Source organism: Cyprinus carpio, chromosome B8 (assembly GCF_018340385.1).
Source record: "Cyprinus carpio isolate SPL01 chromosome B8, ASM1834038v1, whole genome shotgun sequence".
Lineage (NCBI taxonomy): Eukaryota > Metazoa > Chordata > Actinopteri > Cypriniformes > Cyprinidae > Cyprinus > Cyprinus carpio.
Genome location: NC_056604.1, coordinates 13,915,753 through 13,937,043, shown reverse-complemented (window position 1 = coordinate 13,937,043; position 21,291 = coordinate 13,915,753). Strand labels below are relative to the sequence as shown.

Genomic DNA, 21,291 nt, shown 5'->3' with positions numbered 1-21,291 from the left:
TGGACACGCTAGCTTTGTCTCTACATTTTTGAGCGGATGTGGTCTCAGCCTAAGAGCAGTCACGTCACGGTGAGTGTGTGTGTATGTGCGCGTGTGTGTGTTGATTGTTCGTGTTGTTCAAGTGTTAGCCGGACTGGGGGAGTAAGGACGGATAGACCGTGTTGCATATCCCAGGAAGTTCTGTCTCCGCTTCGCTGAGCGACTCGATTCTGCTCCGGAACCGGACCTGCAGGATGACCCAGCGGGGCCCGGCCGAGTTTACCCCACCGCCCGAGTGCCCGGTGTTCGAGCCCAGTTGGGAGGAATTTGCAGACCCGTTTGCATTTATCAATAAAATCCGACCCATCGCCGAGAAAACCGGGATCTGCAAGGTTCGACCGCCGCCGGTGAGTGCTGCCCGGACGGTCTGAAGCGGACCGGCTGAACCGGGCTGGATCTGCGGAGTGATTCTGAGTTCGGTTTAAAGGGAAATGTCTCAACATGGCGGCGCAGTGACAGCACTGCCGAACCGCTTTGTGTGTAACTATAGGCATCATATGCGCAATAACGTCGCGGATGTGTGAATGTTATACAGGAATATGTCTTTTTATGGTCGCTGAGCGTGTCGTTTACGGCCTGCTCGGTTCTAGTGCGGGATTAAACGTCACGTTTACTTAAACTTTAGTTTGCTGATCGTCAGTGGTAATCGTTAATAAAGAATACTGTTTATCTTTTTTAAATTTTCATTATGTATATTGAATTATTAGTACTGGTGTAGTTGCTTCTGCATCTTTAGTGACACTGACGAACAGAAACCCCCTTCATTACCCCATCATTTGATTAAAAATGCTTTTAATGAGTTCCGTGTACTTTTAACAACAATTTAATGTCGACAAATAGACAAAAACCATCAAGAGACCAAGAGATACCTGCCAATGCGGAAATAAACATTTCCTTTCATTTTCACCATAGCTCATTGACTATATGCATGTGTATATATATTCATAAATTGAGGTTTGTTTATTTTTTTTATTGCATTAGGCTATTACCTTAATGAGAAGATTATGTTAATATAAACTAATTAAGCCATCATTATATAGTTATATCATCTGTTCTGGTCAGAACGAATGCATTGTTACAAAAAAAAAAAGTGGTTGTGTGCGGATTAGAGAATAATGCAATTAATGAATTTACCGTTTATACCCAGCAACTAAATATAGTTCACATATTAGCAAAATGATCCGGTTCATCCTTTCGGCGTTAATCTGAATCCGAACGCTTAACTCTAGAACCTGTCTAAACCAGTTTGAAGGGTTTCAGTGGTTCTGATGGCGTCTTTATGTATTATAGGTTATGTGAGTGAACATTAGACGAGCCCAGTGCCACGAATATTATCATGTATTAATCTCTGAAGATGGTTTCGTGTGTCTGAGTGACCGAATATGTACTTTACAATCATTATTTTATGGACATTTAAAACAGATTTATGTTTATAGCCATATTTAGGTTCCATGTTATTTTAAATGCCGTTTACTTGTTTAATGATCATTCTCGCTCCGTCTGTTGTGTCCATGACGCGCTCTGGATCAAACCGCTGGTTCTGGTTCTGGATTCGGGTTTGATGTGAATTCGAATTCTGAAATGAATCGATTAAACTCGCAGCTACGTGATGTGATTCACGCTTGAGGTGGCAGCTGAGAGAAAGCATAATTACGTTAAACAAGCGAGGATTTAACTGGCAAAATCCGTCAAGCATCATTATAGGACGACGGCTTCGTATCAGTGACGGTATTAATATCCAAAATAAAGTAGTGTTTTGGTAGGGTTTTTAATCTCACAAGGGTTTTAAAGCTGAGAATGTTTCCCAAATGGCCTCTTGCTTTCCAACACCATCATAGACGCGCACTGGATTCTGACACGGTTTAAAGTATTTGGACCGTGTGAAGTGATTCACAGGCTCGGTTCGGCTCTTAAGCTGGTCCCGAACCCCATGGATACCCTTGGGCCGGGTGCGTCCTCCATGTTGCGAGCTATGGAGCGAATGAACCATCTGGCCATTTTGTGTCTTTCTGTAACTATGCTGCCTGAACAGCAAACAAGGAAATAATGTGGTAAATGGATTTAATATGCATAGAACCTTCATTTTCTTGATCATGTGTAGCTGAGGTTTAAGATAAGGACTGTGGTGAATATCGTTCGCATGTAGGGCACAAATCATCTCATTTACAGTGGTTTGTTGTACAGACTCTCAAATGGTGTGCCTTTGGATATGCAATTTATGTGTTATGAGGCAAAAAAAAAGTAAGTTCTGAATTTTTTTTTTCATGTGCTGATTACATAATCACACTATTATTATAAATGTATAAAAGAGCAAACATATCTGCGGTTTGAATTTTGAGGCTTAAATGTGAGGTTTTGCAGCTCGTTTTAATTGTGGTAATTGTATCCTGATGTGACTTTTTTTGGCTAAGAAAGGGTAACACTTTACTGATCCCAAGAGGGTAAATGTCTGGTCTCGGTAATCAAGCTGTTAATTACATTGTGTGTATTTGGAGACACGATTGCATATGTGTTGCTGTTTTTCTGAATGCAGTTGTAAGCATGTGGTTATGAGAGGCTGGAGACAAAGAAAATGTGTTAAACGTGGTCTGAAAAGGTTTTATATAGGTGACTGAGCTGAACGAAAACCACAGTTCCACCGTTTTGCCATCTTCAGCAGGTTGCGTGTCAGTGAACGTGTGCTTTTTAGTTCACATTTAGCCACTGTTAAAGCAGACACACATTCACAAGATTCTAGACCACAAAGACCACTGGAACCACAAAGTTCCATTCACACATGAATAGGGTTGGCTTTCAGATCCTTTCAATTAATTTTATGAATGCAAAGAAAATATTAACAAGTAAGAAGAATAGTAATGTAATCTGATTAAAATGGCTCGGGCACTATGTATTGTTGCAACCACGTGTATGTACTTGCTGTTTGTGTTGATAATTTTGTGTCTGTTTAAATTATCAGTGTCCAGTACCCTCAGTATGAAAGTCTTATCTGTAAACGTGAAAAACAGTCACCACCTAAAAGCTCCATGTTTTTGTGTGCGTGTCACATTGTTGATGAATTCACGTCACAAACCTGCAAAGCCTGATGAATTTAGAAAATCAGAAAGCTAAAGATGAAAGAACACATTATACTGTTAAGATTTGCAGATAATGGGACTGAAGTTTGTTTTTGTGAAAATTTTAGCTTTGCTTAAAATATATGTAGAATGCACTGGACTGTACAACTGGTTCACTGATCCCTATTGGATGTCACAGATTGATTTGGCTGCAAAATGATGACGTTGCATGTTGAATTTACATATACTCAGTAAGAAATCAAGCCATTTAAAATCAATATCAATAAAAGAAAGAAAAAATGTAAGTTCACTAATTATTTGCTTGCTTTGTGTGTGTGTTTAGGATTGGCAGCCTCCATTTGCATGTGATGTTGACAGACTTCATTTTACTCCACGAATCCAGAGACTCAACGAGCTCGAGGTAATTTTACAATTTTGCTTTGAGCTAGAAACTAGTTTGCACAAACTTGCTTATATGTGTGAGGGCCCGATATTTTAAAATATCTCCACAAATATAGTGAGACATGCTGAAAACTAACTTGCGAGGTCATCTGAATTGCTCACTGTATGGAAAAACTCATAAATCTGTCAAATCATTTATTGATATCAACAGGTTTGTCACAGGGTTAGGTTTAGGGTCAGGGTTTGTGTATATGAAAAAATATAGTGAAACTGAAGGGTGCATGTTGGTGCATTGTACGTTCAGTGGTCACAGTCTTGTCAGAAGAATTTGGGTCTTTTGAAATCAGATATTTAAATAACACAACCTCTGAGATGCTTAATAATTAACATGCACCATTCACAATGTTGCTGAATCTTATTTTCTCTTTTTCTTGGCTCTTCCAACACCCTCCCCCTCCCTTTCTTACAGGCTCAAACCAGAGTTAAACTCAATTTCTTGGACCAGATTGCCAAGTTTTGGGAACTACAAGGATGCAAACTCAAAATCCCACACGTGGAGCGGAAGATCCTCGATCTGTACCACCTCAACAAAGTGAGTGAGTCTGTCATTCAGTCTTCTTTATCGGACTGGATAAGTTAATATGCCTCATCACTTATAACTCTGTTCAGTATTTTTAGTTGAAACCTGTTACTCATCTCTGTATGAGTCACAGAGTAATTCATGTAACCACCAAGTTCTTTTTTTATTGACCAAGTAAAACAAAAGCATTGAATGTTATAGTCTTTTTTTCAATGAAATCCAACACTTTCTTTCTCAATCTGCCAGTTGGTTGCAGAGGAGGGTGGATTCGATTTAGTTTGTAGAGAGAGGAGATGGACGAAGATTGCCATGACAATGGGTTTTGCCCCAGGCAAAGCTGTGGGGTCCCACCTGAGAGCCCATTACGAGAGGGTCCTGTATCCGTACAACCTCTTCCATTCTGGGACAAACTTGCTGGTGAGTTTAACATATAAACACATCAGATCGATATATCACACACTCTCCATAAAGCTTTCAGCAGTCATGCAGGAGTTTTGGGTGCGGAGTCCGGTTACAGATGGTCTGCAGTGTTAAAGCTGGGCTTTTAGGGTTAGCGGTATTAGTTTCTACATTAAGGTCTGATTGAGTATGCTGTGCTTATGAATGCAATATGTGGTTATTAAGTGTGTTTTATCGTGTTTTAGCTGCTTGTTTTCTGTATTGCGTGCCAATCTTCCAAGTGTTACTGCTCTTTGTGCCACAGCCTCTGCTAAATGTGGTTGCAAATTACTTTTGTTTTTAGAGACAAATATCAATTAGCAAAATGCACAACATGGTATTCATAACTTTTTACACACTGTAAGCTGCTACCTTTCATAGATGAAAGAATCCATCATATATTTATGTGATTAATAAATTTAATAGCGTTTATATATTACAATGATATTAATTAAAAAAAAAGTTAAATAATTTCAGTAATATCACAACAATTGTATAAACTAAAGATAAATATAAAATGTAAACTATGTATATAATATGTATTTATTAGCAAATATTTTTTAACATTTTGCAATGCACTCAGTGATCACATGCACATGCTTTGAATATGAAAAGTATCTTGGAGCCTGACTAATTTTCTTTCCATTGACTGAATGCTTGACATCTCTGTTAGAGATGTTGTGACCTCTGACCCAGAGATCACTGGCATTTTCTTTGTAATGTTTGGTGCTCTTTTCCACATCAGGCTCTTGACCTTGCAGCCAAACTGACAAGTTTTGTGGCACCTCCTGGGCTGGAGGAGGTATGTTTCTACTTTCCGCATCTGACTATTTAAATCTGGACAGGATGTGATATCATTATGGGTACTGTGGCAAATAATGTTTCATTTAGTAGTCGCTGTGGCTCTTACTGCCATACTGAAATGTTACTGCTCTCTGAAAAATCACACAATCCATCTTTTAAATGTATGGATTTGTTAATACAGTAGTTTATTACTCTTTTATGAATGTTTTACACTAAATATTTCCCGGTTCTTTATCACTTTCTTATGTTTGATATGTAAACATTTCCTTTTGCTGCTTATGTCAGTTTGTTTGTATGTGTGTGTCTTTATTTGTTTTGTTTTATTTTTGAGTTTGGGTGACAAATGGGAGCGAACTAGTGTGTTTCTTTGATGGACAGCATTCGATCTGTCCTGACCCTCACCAAACCCCCAGCTGTCCTCCCGAGACACTGTTGCTTTTATTCTCCACCTACTACTCTCGTCTTTGTTTTCACTTGCTGCTCTTTCTATGTTTTTGTCTTTTTGACTTCTGCTGCATCCTTTTTTCCTCCCCTCCCCCTCCCTCCCACTCCTCCTCTCAACCCACGGAGACTGTGACCTGCTTTCTGTTCACGCTAATCTCTTTACACCTCCAGCTGTTCTCTCTCCTCCCTCTACCCTCTGTCTGTATGTAAATCTGTCATCTGATAGTGGTAGCAGGCCTCATACAGTTTGGATGTCGTGTAACTGGGAATGTTGAGGATTTCACTCTGCATGCACTCACAGATGTAACACTCTTTATAGCCAGGCTAACAGGTTTTTCACACATTAGTATAGCTTATCTTTGGGGTGGAGGGAAATGATGACGGTGATTTAGAGGAATTTTGTGGAGTGTGAAGTTTTACAGTTTCCAGTGGGGAGAACCCTGAGGTGGCCTCAAAATGACCTTTGACATCGGATTTTTAAAAACAGACCTATTAAATTACACTTTAACCATTGTATAAATGATCCCCCGTAGTTTGTTGGAGTTAAATCGAAAGATTATTGGAGTATGTTTTACAAAAAATACCATTTCAGTCTTTCTACTGAAAAATGTAATGTTAAATAAAAGTATTATTCGCCATTTCTAGCAAATAGCAAAATAGTAAAAATTTTAATCCTACACCAGTTTTTAAAGGAATAGTTCATGCAGAATTGAGTTTTGTAATCATTTTGTCACCCTCTTCATGACTGACTTTCTCTACACAAAAGGAGATGTTATGCAAGAAGTCCAAGCCGCTCTTTCCCATGAGCTGTCAAGCTCAAAAAAAGTATTTTAAAAGGGTTCATGCAACACTGAATTTAGTCAAAGTCGAAGTCACACCACGGAAAAGAGCTGATTTTAGTCATTGTGGATGTCATATTACTTTGTGTTTAGCAGGTTGGAAGTTGTTGATAACATCTTCCTTTGTGTTTAACAGGAAAAAAGAAGGTGAACTTTTTGTAGTTTTGTTATTTTATATGTTCTGTAAGTTTAAATGTAAAGGGCACATTTAACCAGTTGAGTTGTTTTTCTTGTTTTCTTCAGTGTCTTCAGAAGGTATCAGTAGATGATGTAAATGAAGATAAAGAGTATAAACCCCATGATCTGCTGCAGAGACAAAACATTCACATTCAGCCCAGCGACACGAGTGCACCTGCTAGAAGAGCCAAGAGGATGAAAACAGAGGTGAGTACTCCATTTGTGAGCGGGCAACTATGTTGTAGGTTTATAATCACAGTTGGCCTCCATTTGTCACAGTTTTGTTTCTCTAACGGTCCATACTGTATGTCCGTTTGGATATAAACTACAGTATTATTATTTTTTTGTTTGTTTGTTTTTAAAGATGCTCCCCAAGGCTGCATTATTTGATCAAAAATACAGTAAAACTACAATATAAAATAACTGTTTTCTGTTTTAATATATTTTAAAATGCAATTTATCCCTATCATGACAAAGCTGAATTTTCAGTCCATTACTCTAGTCTTCAGTGTCACACCATCCTCCAGAAATCATTCTTGGTGCTCAATAGACATGTATCTTTTAACTCGCATGCTTCTGTTTTTGTGTTTGTAGTCTGGCTGTGTCAAGTCAGAGGGAGGTGAGGGATGTGAGAACAGGCCCAATCTCAGAAGGAGAATGGGTTCATTTGTTGCCAAGCCTGAACCAGGTGAGCACCTAACATTTGCATCTAACCTCACATGACTCAGATCATTAGCCAGTATTCATTAGGTAATATTTATAGTCAAGCAAAGCAAACGTGATTAGCACAGCTTTATTACTCAAATCAGTGTCTTTATGTGAACAAATGCATTTGTATGTGTGTATTAGAGCGAGAGGTCCCTATACAGGTGAAGCAGGAACCTGTGGAGATAAAAGAGATAAATCCTGAACCCGAGAAAAGCAAATCACGTTACAAGAAAAACATCCCCCCTCCTCCAGTCAGCATGGTAAATTTCCTGCCCTCTTTCTTATTCAAATGTAAGAGCCTTTGTCACATCTAAATCACAACCATAACAAAGTTCATTCAACTCATTTTAGTTGAGGAAACCAGTTGCCTTAAACCATTTAAGTTTTAAAAAACAACATTTAAGAAATGTGAAGTTGTAATGTGGGGGAAATTATTAATATTAAATAACTATACGCTGTATTCCAAAACATTGTGTAACTAAAACTTTGTTTACATGGGTTGTGATATCATAGTGCTGTCTGTCTTTCTCTAGGTGGACATGTATGTGTGTTTAGTGTGTGGAAAGGGGAACGATGAGGACCGATTGTTGTTATGCGATGGTTGTGATGACAGCTACCACACCTTCTGCTTGATCCCACCTCTCAATGATGTTCCTAGAGGTGACTGGAGGTGCCCGAAGTGTCTGGCTCAGGTGAGTTATAAAGTAAATGATAACAGTGTTTGTTCATTATTAAAAGCAGCAACTGATTCTGAACAGCACTGTTCAGAACCCAGTCAATGTTGCATTTTTAGAGAATTTGATTTACTACAATAATTAATTGACTCATTATTTATGTGTTTCTGCAGGAGTGCAGTAAACCTCAGGAGGCGTTTGGTTTCGAGCAAGCTTGCAGGGACTATTCTCTGAAATCCTTTGGGGAAATGGCAGACTCCTTCAAGTCAGACTATTTCAACATGCCTGTTCATGTATGTACAAAATCCCTACTGACACTCTGACATTGACTCTCAAGAGTATAGATTTGCGAACCTAATTTTGAACAATGAACTAACCTTAAGCACTTAAGCACTGATATTATTTTTTTTGGCTTGTTTTAGATGGTTCCCACCGAATTAGTAGAAAAAGAGTTTTGGAGGTTGGTCGGTACCATTGAGGAGGATGTGACAGTGGAATATGGTGCTGACATCGCCTCGAAAGAGTTTGGAAGTGGTTTTCCAATCAAAGGTGGAAAGTTTAAGGTTGCGCCACATGATGAGGTACAACTGCAATACCATATTTTGAGATTGCTCACAATTTCCGACATGTATTCATATGTAGCACATCCTGTTTCCATCACTGATGTTGTTATTCTTTGTTACGATTGATTGCTGTAGAAATATCTTGGCTGTGGTTGGAACCTGAATAACATGGCCATGATGACACCATCAGTGCTGACTCATGTCACTGCTGATATATGTGGCATGACTTTGCCATGGCTGTACGTGGGCATGTGCTTCTCCTCTTTCTGCTGGCACATTGAGGACCACTGGAGCTATTCCATCAACTACCTGCACTGGTAATAAGTGACATGCTTAATAAAAGCCATATATATATTAGTGTACTATATAGTGCACTGACTGAACTCACTGTACTTCTGTCCCCCACAATGGTTTTGCTTCAAATATGGTTTCTACTCCAAATAAAAATTCAGTTACCTAGGAGACTGTGTGATTATAAATGTGAAAGTGAAGATATTTATGATGTTACAAAAGATTTATCTTGCAAATAAATGCTGTTTCTTTTAAACGTCCTATTAATCAAATAATGGCGATTTTTTTTTTTTTTTTTTTTTTTTTTTTTTTTAAACCAGCACAAACAATTTTTAATATAAAGCAGCACAACAATAGCACTGATAATAAATGTTTCTTGAACACCAAATCAGCATATTAGAAGAAATGTTACACAGAAAACATTTTAAATTGCAATAATATTTCACAATATTACTGTTTTTATAAAATAAGTGGTATTGTATGTGTGAAGACCATGATTGTATGTTTGTATGTGTCAGGGGAGAGCCTAAGACGTGGTATGGTGCTCCTGGTTTTGCCGCTGAGCAGTTGGAAGCAGTCATGAAGAAACTGGCCCCAGAACTGTTTGAGTCTCAGCCAGACCTTCTACACCAGCTTGTCACAATCATGAACCCCAATACACTCATGGCCCACGGAGTACCAGTGAGTAACATTTATACACATAATCACATGCTCGCATTGAGTACCTGTGAGTAACAAGCACATTCTTTTTTTAGATTTACAGAACCAATCAGTGCGCAGGAGAGTTCGTCATCACTTTCCCGCGGTCCTATCACAGCGGCTTCAACCAGGGTTTCAACTTTGCAGAGGCTGTGAACTTTTGCACAGTGGACTGGGTGAGGATCAGTTCTGCTGTTACACTGACTGTTATTAATGTAGATTTTCTTGCGCAGGTCTCAGAGCTGAGTATGCAGTTTTAATTTATATGATTTTTTTTTTTTACTGATTTGTGTTGTAAATTTGGTTTGCAGATGCCACTGGGGCGTCAGTGTGTGGATCACTACCGCCAGCTGCACCGTTACTGCGTGTTCTCTCATGATGAGATGGTGTGTAATATGGCCATGAAAGCCGACAGCCTGGACGTGGTTCTGGCGTCAGCCGTACAGAAAGACATGCAGATCATGATCAAAGGGGAGAGAGAACTGCGGGACAAAGTCCGTAAGATGGTGAGAGAACACAAAAAAACCTGTCAAGTCTGTGTGTGAGACACCATTTGTGTGGATGACACTATAGATTTATTCAACCATGCTCATTAGTCTTCTCGCTCTGAGAAAAACAAACATATATGGAAGTGTGTAGTAAAATATGCCATAAGTCAATACTAAAACAAATATCCTCACACTTCATGAACTTTATGTGTGTAGTTAAATGATCTATCTACTTACATTACAGTAGCATTATATCATATATTATATAGCTTTTTCCAGATTTCCATGAACATAGACAACCCAAAATGAATGGTCGTCTGTTATATTGGGCATTTTAATGGGTTAGAGACGTTAGTAATGTCTGAATGTGCCATTTTTTTTTTCTACTTCTCTATAAATGATCGTTTGATAATATTCTCTTTGTATAGGGGGTGGTTCATTGTGAATTGTTTGAATACAACCTGCTGGCAGATGATGAGAGACAGTGCGTGAAGTGTCGCACCACCTGTTACCTGTCTGCTCTCACCTGTCCCTGCAGACCAGGAGTCCAGGTGTGTCTACACCATGCCCACGACCTCTGCTCCTGCCCCGTTTCCAATTACACACTCAAGTGAGTCTCCATTTCTGCTTTCGGTACTCCTCACTGATCAGGCTACAAGATATGAGAGCTGGCCTTATCTAAAGATTGGCCTCTATTTAATTTGATTATGACTGAACAATTACATTTTGATTGGATCATGGAAGTGGTTCAACTCCTAGTCAGTGTTTAAGATACAAATATATGGTGGTGTTAAGCTCTGGTGAAAGTTTCACTCAATGCAATGCTCAACCACACAGTTACCGTTTCACACTGGATGACCTTTACCCCATGATGAACGCTGTGCGGCAGAGGGCGGAGTCCTATGATGAGTGGGCGTCACGAGTGACAGAGGTCATGAAAGCAAAGCTTGACAAGAAACGCAGTGAGTTTCATTCTGAATTAGAATCTTTCTGAATTAGAATCCATTTTCAGCATGTGTAGTTTTTATCATTCTTATTAATAATAATGTTAACATTTTATTTATTGATACACAATGTATAAACTTGATGATAGATTCCCCTTGAAATTATTTAATTGAAGACAATCATGAAATCAAAAAGATATTTTATTTACTTAAATGTTCCTCATCTCACAGTGCACAGTTATTGGCATGACACTTAATTAGATGAAAAAAAAATACTATGCAAAATAGTCTATTAACATTTTCCTCCTCTTTTTTTTTTCTGCAGAGGCTAATATTAATATTTAGCCCACCTTTCACAATTGAAATTTTTATGGACAATTTTTATGGAAGTCCCACACTACTTATATTCCATTTCAGTCATAAAAATGTTACATCACTCAAGTTAATTGCATTTGAGTACCATGTCATTAGTTTCACTTCTGCTTCTGGCCTCTCAACGGCACCTCTCTCTCTGTCGCTGTAGATGTCACCGTGTTTCGCGCCTTTCTGGAGGAGTCTGACGAGAAGGCGTTCCCAGAGAACGATCTCTTACGTCAGCTGAGGCTGGTTACTCAAGATGCTGAGAAATGCTCGTCTGTTGCTCAGCAACTGCTAAACGGCAAGAGGCAGACCAGGTACATGCACGCAAAACCACAAAAAGACTAGAATGAATGCTACTCAAACAAGCTACAGTTACAATACAGTTTAAAACCTAGGAGTTGGTAAGATTTTTAAAATGTTTTTGAAAGAAGTCTCATATGCTCACAAAGGCTGCATTTTTTTAATACTGTTAAACTGTAATTTTGTGAAATATTTAATAATTTTAAGTAACTGTTTTCTATTATAATATATTTTAAATGCATTTATTCCAGTGATGGCAAAGCTAAATTTTCAGCAGCAATTTATTCCAGACTTCAGTGTCACATGACCCTTCATAGATCATTTTAATGTTTTGATTTGGTGTTTCTTGCTTCTCATTATCAATGTTAAAAACTAGGTATGTCCCGATCAGGTTTTTTGTGCCCCTCACCTGATCCGAGTTATTGAATATTGAATAGCTTTCAGTCAAATCCGAAGCAAGATGCAACCCATAGCCATTGCGTTATGGCAGCGATGTCTCATAAATGATAAATTAATGAGTGGTCATCACAATAGTGCGCATCAAATACATTAAACATGGAAGCTCAAACCTGTGTGAACAGACCTCACTGGTTCTTCTTTTGATTTTATTGGTAGCTGAATGTGCACATTTGCACGTCTTTTCCTTCTAGTGGCGACTGGCAAGGTGGCTATTCTCCTGAATACGTCATCGGCATGACAGCTGACATTAAATAAGGATTGGGCTAAGTGCTTGATTGGCCCGATCCCGGTCCTTGAGATTGGCTTAGGACATCCATATTAAAAACAGTTGTGCTGCTTAATATTTTTGTGGAAACAATTGGTGGAAACCTTTACACTTAACATGCGGCCTTAAGAATGGCAGAGCTCATGGCGCAAGTCGCTGAAAAAAAAGCAAGGTGAATTTCAACTCTTAAAGACAACCAGCTATACACATACTTGGACAAAAATAGTGCAAAGAGGTGCAAGAATGACCCCTTACACACAGCTCACAGTGTTTATTTCCATTTCAGGGGAATTTCCAGTGTGGTGGGCTTTGTTTTCTGCATACATTGGTTTGGTTCGGCCGAAACACATATGGCATGTGAATTGTGTATTATTTCATGCATTTGTTTATGTCTGTCTGTCGTCATCTGTCTGCAGGTACCGCACAGGCGGGGGTAATTCTATTAATCAGCTCACAGTGGAGGAAATGAGATCATTTGTCCGCCAGCTTTATAACCTGCCCTGCAGTCTAACACAAGCACCGCTTCTGAAGGTGACTGACACACACGTGCGCACACACATACACACAGTCGTGTAAGATGCAGGCAATCTTGCTAAAGATTAATGAGGCACAGTTCATCTCTAAACTGCTTATATAATGCAAGCTATTAACTCTCTCTCAGGAGCTGCTGAACAGCATTGAGGATTTCCAGCAGCACAGTGAGAAGCTTCTTTCTGATGAAGTGAGCGCAGATTCTGTTAGCGAGATCGAGTCCTTGCTGGAGGAGGGCTCTCAGTTTGATGTGTGTCTTCCGGAGTTGCTGCTGCTGCGGGAGCGTTTGGAACAGGCCCGGTGGCTGGCCGGAGTTCAGCAGGCAGAGGATCTGGTATTAAACCCCTGTGGTCTCTCTCTGGACAGCATGCGCCGGCTGATCGATCGAGGGGTCGGACTGACACCACATCCCTCCACTGAACGAACAATGGCTCGGTTGCAGGAACTGCTCACAGTCTCCGAGGAGTTGGAAGAGAAAGCGCAGGGACTGCTGAAGGCCAGGTGGGGGCAGCCCTGAATGAAGACTCTTGCACGGATAAAACACAACCACCAATCTACCTAAGCTACTCTTTGTTTACCCTTTGGAGTTATTAAACTTTTTGATGTCACAGACCCCCAGATATGAAGAAGCCCCTTCTTGAAATGTTAAGGCAGCTATAAGACCCATTTATATTTTGAGGAAATATTATAATTGTGTAAAATAGTATTAAAAAAAAAAAAAAATTCTTTATTTTTGTAAACACTATTTTGAAATCCCTACATTACAACTTTGTTGTTCATTTGTTGTACATTCAAAAAGCATATATGGGGACTTCAGGGTGCAGTGCAGTTCATCCATTTAAAAAACAATAAAAGGCACAGTTTATTTTGTCTACAAAAATAAAATATGAGTAAGTTAATTTACTCTAAGTTAATGAAAAAAATACTCCAGTGACGTCTGTATGTAAATAACACTGCAAACATAATGTGCAACAATGTTACTTTAATATTAATCATATATTTTTGGACTATTTATTAATATTTTGAATTAGGTTTAATTTTTCAGTTTTTCTTTTTTGTTGTGCTTTTGTAATTTTTATTATTTTTATTTTAAATTTAGCTTCAGTTTTATTTCAGTTTTAGTTTGCTATTTTAGTGTTTTAACTTTATTCTATTTCAGAATAAAATTTAACTTTTAAATAGTTTAAAATTTGATATTAATTTAGAGTTTTAAATGTAAAGTTTAAATGCATATACATACAGTGTGTACACACACACACACACACATATATATATATATTATATATATATATATAACTATTTGTATATTAACTATTTGTATAAATAACAAATATTAGTTCTGGTTGGTTGGTTTTGTAAGGCTTGTTGGCCATTCAAGTAGGAGCTCTAGTCTCAATCCATAACAATCTATTAGAGTGACTTTGTACGAAACAGAAACCTAAGATCAATTTCAATAGCCAATTCATGATTGAATTAGGCAACCATATCCTTTTTTACAACAGATGAACATTTGCATCAGTTCAGGGTAAACTGGAGGCTTGGAAATGCAAAGCAGCCCTTGAATGAGACTTTAATTCCTGCGGTGTGTGCTGAGAAACCGGCAGGAGGCACCACAAAGTGATTGTATAATGAGCTGAGTGACATTTAATAATGTTTTCACTTTTTATTTAGGCCTCCAGAGAGTTTAGAGACGCTCCGTTCTATGTTGACTCAGGTGGACGGGGTACCAGCATACCTGCCAAACTGCCTGCTACTGCAAGACACAGTGAACAGGGCTAAGGAATGGCTCCAGGAAGCTGAGGATTTACAGGTTGAGTACTCAACATTATACAAACTATGAAGCATGTATGCATTCTTCAAGCTAGTGTATCGTCTCATGTTCATGTTTTTGAAGCTTTATCTGTCTGCAGTGTTAATAGCAGTTTATGTGATTGTTTGTGTTTCTGTTTTTGCTGGCAGGTTGGAGGTCAGACTCTGGTTCTCAGCTCGCTCTCTGATATGGTTCTGAGAGCTCATGCTATTCCTGTGCGACTGGAGCCTCTGGACCAGCTGGAGGTTCTGGTATCAGAGGTGCAGGCCTGGAAAGAGTCGGCTGCTAAAACCTTCCTCATCAAAAACTCTTATTTCACGCTGTTGGAGGTTAGACTGGTCATATCATATTAAATTAATGAGAAATAATCTGTTGAAATATTTAGGCTTTTAAAGTTTTTGAATAGAAGTTTTTAGCTCTTGAAATTAAGTTAGAGGTTAGCCATTTTAATTTTGCCAAATTGAAAGAAAAGCAAAAAGCAAAATATAAAGAAAATTACAAATTAAACTATTACTGCTATGCAAAAGAAAACCTTAAAATTATTGCATTGATATTTATATCTATGAAAATTAAAGTATAAAAATACTGTCTGTGATTCTCATTATTAAATGTGTGTGTATATATAATATAATATAATATAATATAATATAATATAATATAATATAATAAAAGGCTGCCCCCTAATAGTTGACTAATTGTTAGTCGACCAGAAGAGGCTTGGTTGACCAAAATTTTATTAGTCGCTTAGTTGCAGAAAAAATATAAAAATCCACAGGCGAAATCACGCAGTACATGAGGGAGAGATCGTTAACGGCTGGTCTTTGTGGTAATACAGTACATCGGGCAGGACATCCACCACAAATATGGCTTATCAACTGAAATATTAAGTATTAGCAACTTTACATGGCCGCTCAATCTAATGTTAATCTAGAGAAATGTGCGCTGTTCAAGTGTCTGTGCAGACTGCAGAGTGTGGAAGCTGTTGCGCAATCACTGCAGGACCGATGGAGGCGGCTGTGCGCTTACTTGCTCTTAAAATACTCCCTCATTTTTGCTCATACAGATAAGAGTAATACATCTTTCAAATATGTAAAGACTCTACGTTTATTTGTGTGCACTCACAATAACAACAAAACGCACTTTTGTAAAATAATAAGAAGCAAACATGATGCGCTTTCTGCCGTCTCAGTCTTTGTGAACTTGAGTGCCAAACTCCGTGTATATCTTTGCCTTACAGACATTAAAAACATATATAGAGAGCAAAATGTCTACTTTCAAATGAACCAATTCAAATGGTAAACAAATATTCTCAGATTATGTAATCCGTATGAAACTTGCATACAGGTGCATCACTGCGGAGATGAGTCAGTGTCGCCAACTTCATCTCTTAAGCCGAAAACAAAGAAAGCACAAGTTTATGAAATTATTAAAATGTAAATGCAGCCTCCTTCATCATATTTCTGCCGGTGTGCCGTGGCAACTTTGTGCATGTCCTTGAGTGCTTATTGGGCTATGTAGGCAATTAAAGGCTCATTATAATGCTTTAAATGGTTTATCAATAAACGTGCGATTAGTCGACTAATGCTTAAAATGAACGACTACTAGTCGACCAGAAAAATCCTTAGTCGAGGGCAGCCCTAATGTAATTTAAATCCTGTCTCAATTATTTCAAAAAATAAAAGCAAAATGTATCTTTTTTTTATTGAATTAATTAATTTTATTTTAATTATCATTACACTGTGAATGAGAATTGGGGGTTTCCTTATAAAAAATGTCTGTGCAGAATGTAATTTCCTATTTTTTATTAGTTTAGTTTTGATTTTAAGGTGAAATATGGCCTGTAAATGTTGTCATGACATTTATTCATAATTTGTTTTGAATAAATTATTTTATGTTGAATAAAATGGTTGTTGTCGAGGTAATTCATGGGTCTGGTTACTCGTGCAGGTCTTGTGTCCCCGATGGGAAGTGGGCAGCTCTTTAAAGAAGAAGATGAGGAGGATGAAGGGAGAATGTTTGTCATCAGGGAAGAAGAAGCTTGTGAAGCTGGACAGTATGAGTGATGTTGAGAGAGCACTTTCAGACAGCAAAGACTCCGCGTCTGCTGTGAGTTCACTATACGGTACAGTCCAGAAAAATTTCAGATGAATGAAACACTTCTCTTTCTCATTCATTCTCTTTTCCTCTCTCGCAGATGTTTACTCTGGCTGAGGTTCGTTTAAAAGAGCTGGAGTCACTATGCGCTCTTCGTGCAGCTAATGAATCGAAGCTCCTGCCTACAGCAGACTGTGCTGCTCTCAAAGTGTGTATGTGTCAGAAACCACCCATGGGTGCCATGCTGCAGTGTGAGCTGTGTCGAGATGCTTTCCACAGTGTGTGTGTACGTGGACCCTCCGATCCCCTCGATCCCGAAGCCTGGCTGTGTCCGTTATGTCTACGGTCGACAAAGCCCCCACTGGCCAAGATCCAGACCCTGTTGTCATCACTGCAGCATATCCGCGTGCGTCTCCCAGAAGGTGACGCTCTGCGTTATATGATTGAACGTACTGTCAGCTGGCAGCGGCGGGCACGAGAGGTCATAGACTCGTACGATCACTCGCTGACCTCTCAGGAGTGCAGAGGAGCTTCACCTACACAGAGTCACAGGACAACTGGGCACAAAAGGAAGGTTAGACATTATATCACAGAGTGTTAGCAGTTTGATGTCTTGTTTCCAAAGGGGTGACAATCTGGTTTTGTTTTGCTTTGTTTTACTTTTATTGTATTTAGTTTTTTTTCTATAAATATTATAGGTTTATTATTTTATTTTTTCAAAATTTGTGGTTTACATAGCTTTTTTTAATAAGTATTAGTTGTTACATATTAGTTGTCACTGTTATGTCAATTTTTTTTTTATTACCCACCAATAAAGAGTCATTTGTTGTATTGTAGCCACTGTGTGGATCTCCATCTCAGTGTCAGGACTGGGGTGTTTCTGGGCAAGAACAGTCGGTGTTTTACACAGAGCAGCGTTGTATCCCTCTCCAGGGTGTGTATCATTCTCGCACACACAAACTCAAAGAGCATTTTCATATTTTCTGAAATTCACTGTGCAGACGGTTAAAGCAGCGGGATGACTGCTTATGGTATAAAATGAAACTGTGTCAATGTTCCAGGTCTCAGTTCGGAGGTGGAGGAACTGATGGTGGAGGGTTTGCTCCTGCAGGTTTCTGTCCCCGAGACCCAGCAGCTCTACAGACTTCTGCTGTCCGGCCCCCCGACCACAAACACATCCCACACAGAACACCCACCCTACCTCACACCAAAACACTCCTCACCACAGAGAGAGGTAAGGAGTGTGAAGCTGCGAATGCATCATTTATTTTAGGCTGTTAGCAGTCACTAAAGTTCAGTCACTAATTGAGAAGAACTGTCAGGAACTATAAGTAAAAGATCTGTTTCTCCATTGGGATAATGTATAAACTTTGAGACCAACCAACCCAGAGCTCAAAGATCAGCAATATTATATGCTTCTGTAGAAGCCAAAAGTCAGTGTGATTTCAGCTTCGTGTTTGGTAGATACACTGGCCATATTCCTGAAGAAAAAGCTTCCTTGAATCCACCAATCAAAAGAAAGTTGCTGTTACTATGGAAACGAGAATCATGGCAAAAGCAGCGACTTCTCACTCTCATAAAGCATGAATTATATACATGAATCAGTTCCGTGCTCTCTCAAACAGTGTATACTGAATCTAATATTTTGCAAAAAACTTCAATTGTATTGTATACTTATTATTAATAAGTCAATAGTTCTATATTGTATTCTTGCTTTTTGATTTTAATACATAATTTGTTTCATATGATGCATTGTTCATTTAAGTACAGTGTTTACTTTGAAGCTGCTTGTTTTCTTCAAAACAAACTTGGATGTTGTGATTTATGTTGGAGCTGGTTGGTTTAAAGGAATAGTTCTCCCAAAAATTAAAGTTGTCACTATTTATTCACTCTCATGTAGTTCCAAACCTGTATGAGTTTCTTGCTTATGCTGAACACAAAAGAAGATATTTTGAAGAACCAAACAGTTGTTGGTCCCCGTTGACTTCCATAGTAGGGAAAGAAATACAACTAAAGTCAATGGGGACCAACAACTGTTTGATTACCAGCATTCTTTAAAATATCTTCTTTTATGTTCAACATAAGAAAGAAACTCATACAGGTTTGGAATGACATGAGTGAGTAAATGATGACAAAATTGTCATTTTTGGGAGAACTATCCCTTTAAGTGATGGTTTAAAACTCATTAAGGATTTTTTATATAATTGAGTGTCTTTATTCAATCCCTTTGGACATTTAATGCGTAATATTTTTGAGGAAATCATGATACATTGTTTTTTTTTTTCAGGATTCTTTGAATGGCAAATTCTACTGAACCACATTTTTTTTTTAAACAGAAAATGTCTTTATGGTCACTTTGTAAACCATTTATTGCATTCTTGCTGAAAAAAGTATTACTTTAATGTTTAACAAGTTGTTTAAGAATTTAAATTAATTACTTTTCTCTGTCTTCCTCTTTGCCCTCTATAGGGAGATGCAATCACTTCAGCAGAAAAGAAAGCCAAGCGGCGAATGAACAGAGAGGATGCCGAGATCAGGGATAGAGGGATGAAGCCGAAAAGCAAGAAGCAGCGGATGGTTACAGAGAAGCGGAGAGAAAGGAAAGCAGCATCTGTCTCTGCATCAGATGTGTCTCAGTCAGAAGACTCTGAAGAGGATATGACCCAGTGTCCAGCAGAGAACTGTCTCCAGCCGGAGGGGGAAGAGGTGGGCAAGTGAACGTAGCGACTAAGTGGGTTTGTGTGTGTTTGAATGTGTTTTGACTGGTTTCTCTCTGCTTCAGGTGTACTGGGTTCAGTGTGACTGCTGTAACCGCTGGTTCCATATGATATGTGTGGGAGTATCAGCAGAACTCGCAGCCGAGGAGGATTACATGTGCGTGACCTGCAGCACAACCAACACAGGCCGGCGGAAGTGAGTCGGACAAGGGAGGAAACCGGTCTCCCACCCTATCCTCCTCCATCCCTTCTCCTGGATGTGTAACTGACCCTCCCCGTTCCCTAACCTATGACCTCTGACCTTTGTAACAACGGTGCTATTTTACTCTTTGTTGGACTCTATTGTCCTGAATGATACTATTTGGTCACTTTTTTTTGTATTTTTACAGCTTTTTTCCTTCTGTCAAACTGTTTGTGATTGTCTAAAACAATGATAAATATGGTAAATGCTGAATGATTATAGTGGTGCATGGGTTTGTGTTTGTGTTGCTTTCTGGCGTGGAGGAGGGACACTCTCATGAATCAGAGCGAGGGTCGTCTTTTCTGCATGCACGGCCAGAAACGCCACAACACAGGACAAACAAACAGTTTTCACCAAATACAATAAATAATAAATACAAATACAAAATTATTTTTTGGAAACTTGTCATTCACACCTTGGATTCTCTCCGTTGTGACGTTTTATTTCCTTTTGTAGATTAGTTTTATTTATCGGAGCAATAATGTCGTTTGTAAGTTTCAGGAGGTTTCGGCGGTCTCAGTTGTGCTGGTGCTTTAAGAGATGGTGGTCAGATATTCAGGATATGTAATGGACACACACTTCAGAACTGTAGCAGACAGAAGAGTGTAATGAACTGCCACAGAACCTGCTCAAGCCGTTTTGAAGGGTGAGGGTGGTGGGTGTTAGGGTTTGGGGTTTGACTAGCGTGTTAAAAAAAAAAATGTCCCAATTTATAGTGTGGAATAAAACTCTTTGTTCTAATATCAGACAAAGTCTCTTCCCTTCTTTATTTACTGATCATAGCTGTGTTGGTGCATATGATTTCTTTCATTATTTTATCATTATTTATATATTATTATAGTGTTTATATTTTGATTTCGGTGTAATTTTAGTAGTACTATGTGCTTTTGCCATTTTTATTAGTTTTAAAATATTTCTATTTTCACACATTCACAATGTCACAGATGCTCTCAACCAAGCATTCGTTTGGGCTTTAGTGCCTCTTTGAAATTGATATAATACAAGACCATTTTTAAACCTGTTCATTTTGCAATTTTTGATATGGTAACTGGTCATAATTTCACATATTTTTTCATATAAAGCGCATATTCGATGTAGACTAAGAATTAGGATTTTAGAATTTGCATGCAATAATTATAAAAATTGTTTATAATGAAACCATTTAAGGAGCAATATTATTTTCATGTCTCTGAGTGAATTTTTCACTTTACAACCCTGGTGTCTGCAATCAGGTTATCTCAGATTTTGTATTATTATTTTGTATTCTTACTCTTTGCTGTTGTAAAGATTTCCAAGTCTTTAGAGATGGGGAAGATTTGAAAATACAAAGAAGCCCCACTATGGATTTAATAAAGAACTACATAACCTAAA

General features: G+C 38.5%; 1 protein-coding gene across 2 annotated transcripts; it reads left to right on the top strand.

Moving 5' to 3' along the window:
• Positions 1 to 75: 75 nt before the first annotated feature.
• Positions 76 to 20,666, top strand: LOC109094419 (lysine-specific demethylase 5B-B-like). 2 transcript variants are annotated; one of them, XM_042729863.1, is made up of 28 exons: positions 76 to 386; positions 3,436 to 3,513; positions 3,964 to 4,086; positions 4,321 to 4,491; positions 5,258 to 5,314; positions 6,843 to 6,983; positions 7,371 to 7,464; positions 7,626 to 7,744; positions 8,018 to 8,176; positions 8,332 to 8,451; positions 8,581 to 8,739; positions 8,857 to 9,038; positions 9,531 to 9,693; positions 9,768 to 9,887; positions 10,023 to 10,217; positions 10,628 to 10,809; positions 11,037 to 11,161; positions 11,667 to 11,817; positions 12,944 to 13,058; positions 13,189 to 13,559; positions 14,730 to 14,868; positions 15,018 to 15,197; positions 16,816 to 16,974; positions 17,063 to 17,536; positions 17,800 to 17,896; positions 18,024 to 18,196; positions 19,432 to 19,668; positions 19,745 to 20,666. In XM_042729863.1, exons 1-28 carry the CDS (start codon positions 234 to 236, stop codon positions 19,877 to 19,879), a joined length of 4,572 nt encoding a protein of 1,523 aa, XP_042585797.1. In that variant the 5' UTR covers positions 76 to 233; the 3' UTR covers positions 19,880 to 20,666. The 2 variants fall into 2 exon arrangements, with proteins under 2 accessions (XP_042585797.1, XP_042585798.1); XM_042729864.1 differs by lacking the exon at positions 5,258 to 5,314.
• Positions 20,667 to 21,291: the final 625 nt, after the last annotated feature.

What these genes read in the sequence shown, in the direction of transcription:
- LOC109094419 (XM_042729863.1), top strand. Translation starts at nt 234, where the DNA reads ATGACCCAGCGGGGCCCGGCCGAGTTTACCCCACCGCCCGAGTGCCCG. An exon ending in AGAGACTCAACGAGCTCGAG is followed by an intron (nt 3,514 to 3,963) that starts GTAATTTTACAA and finishes CCTTTCTTACAG; the next exon opens with GCTCAAACCAGAGTTAAACT. An exon ending in TCCAGCCGGAGGGGGAAGAG is followed by an intron (nt 19,669 to 19,744) that starts GTGGGCAAGTGA and finishes TCTCTGCTTCAG; the next exon opens with GTGTACTGGGTTCAGTGTGA.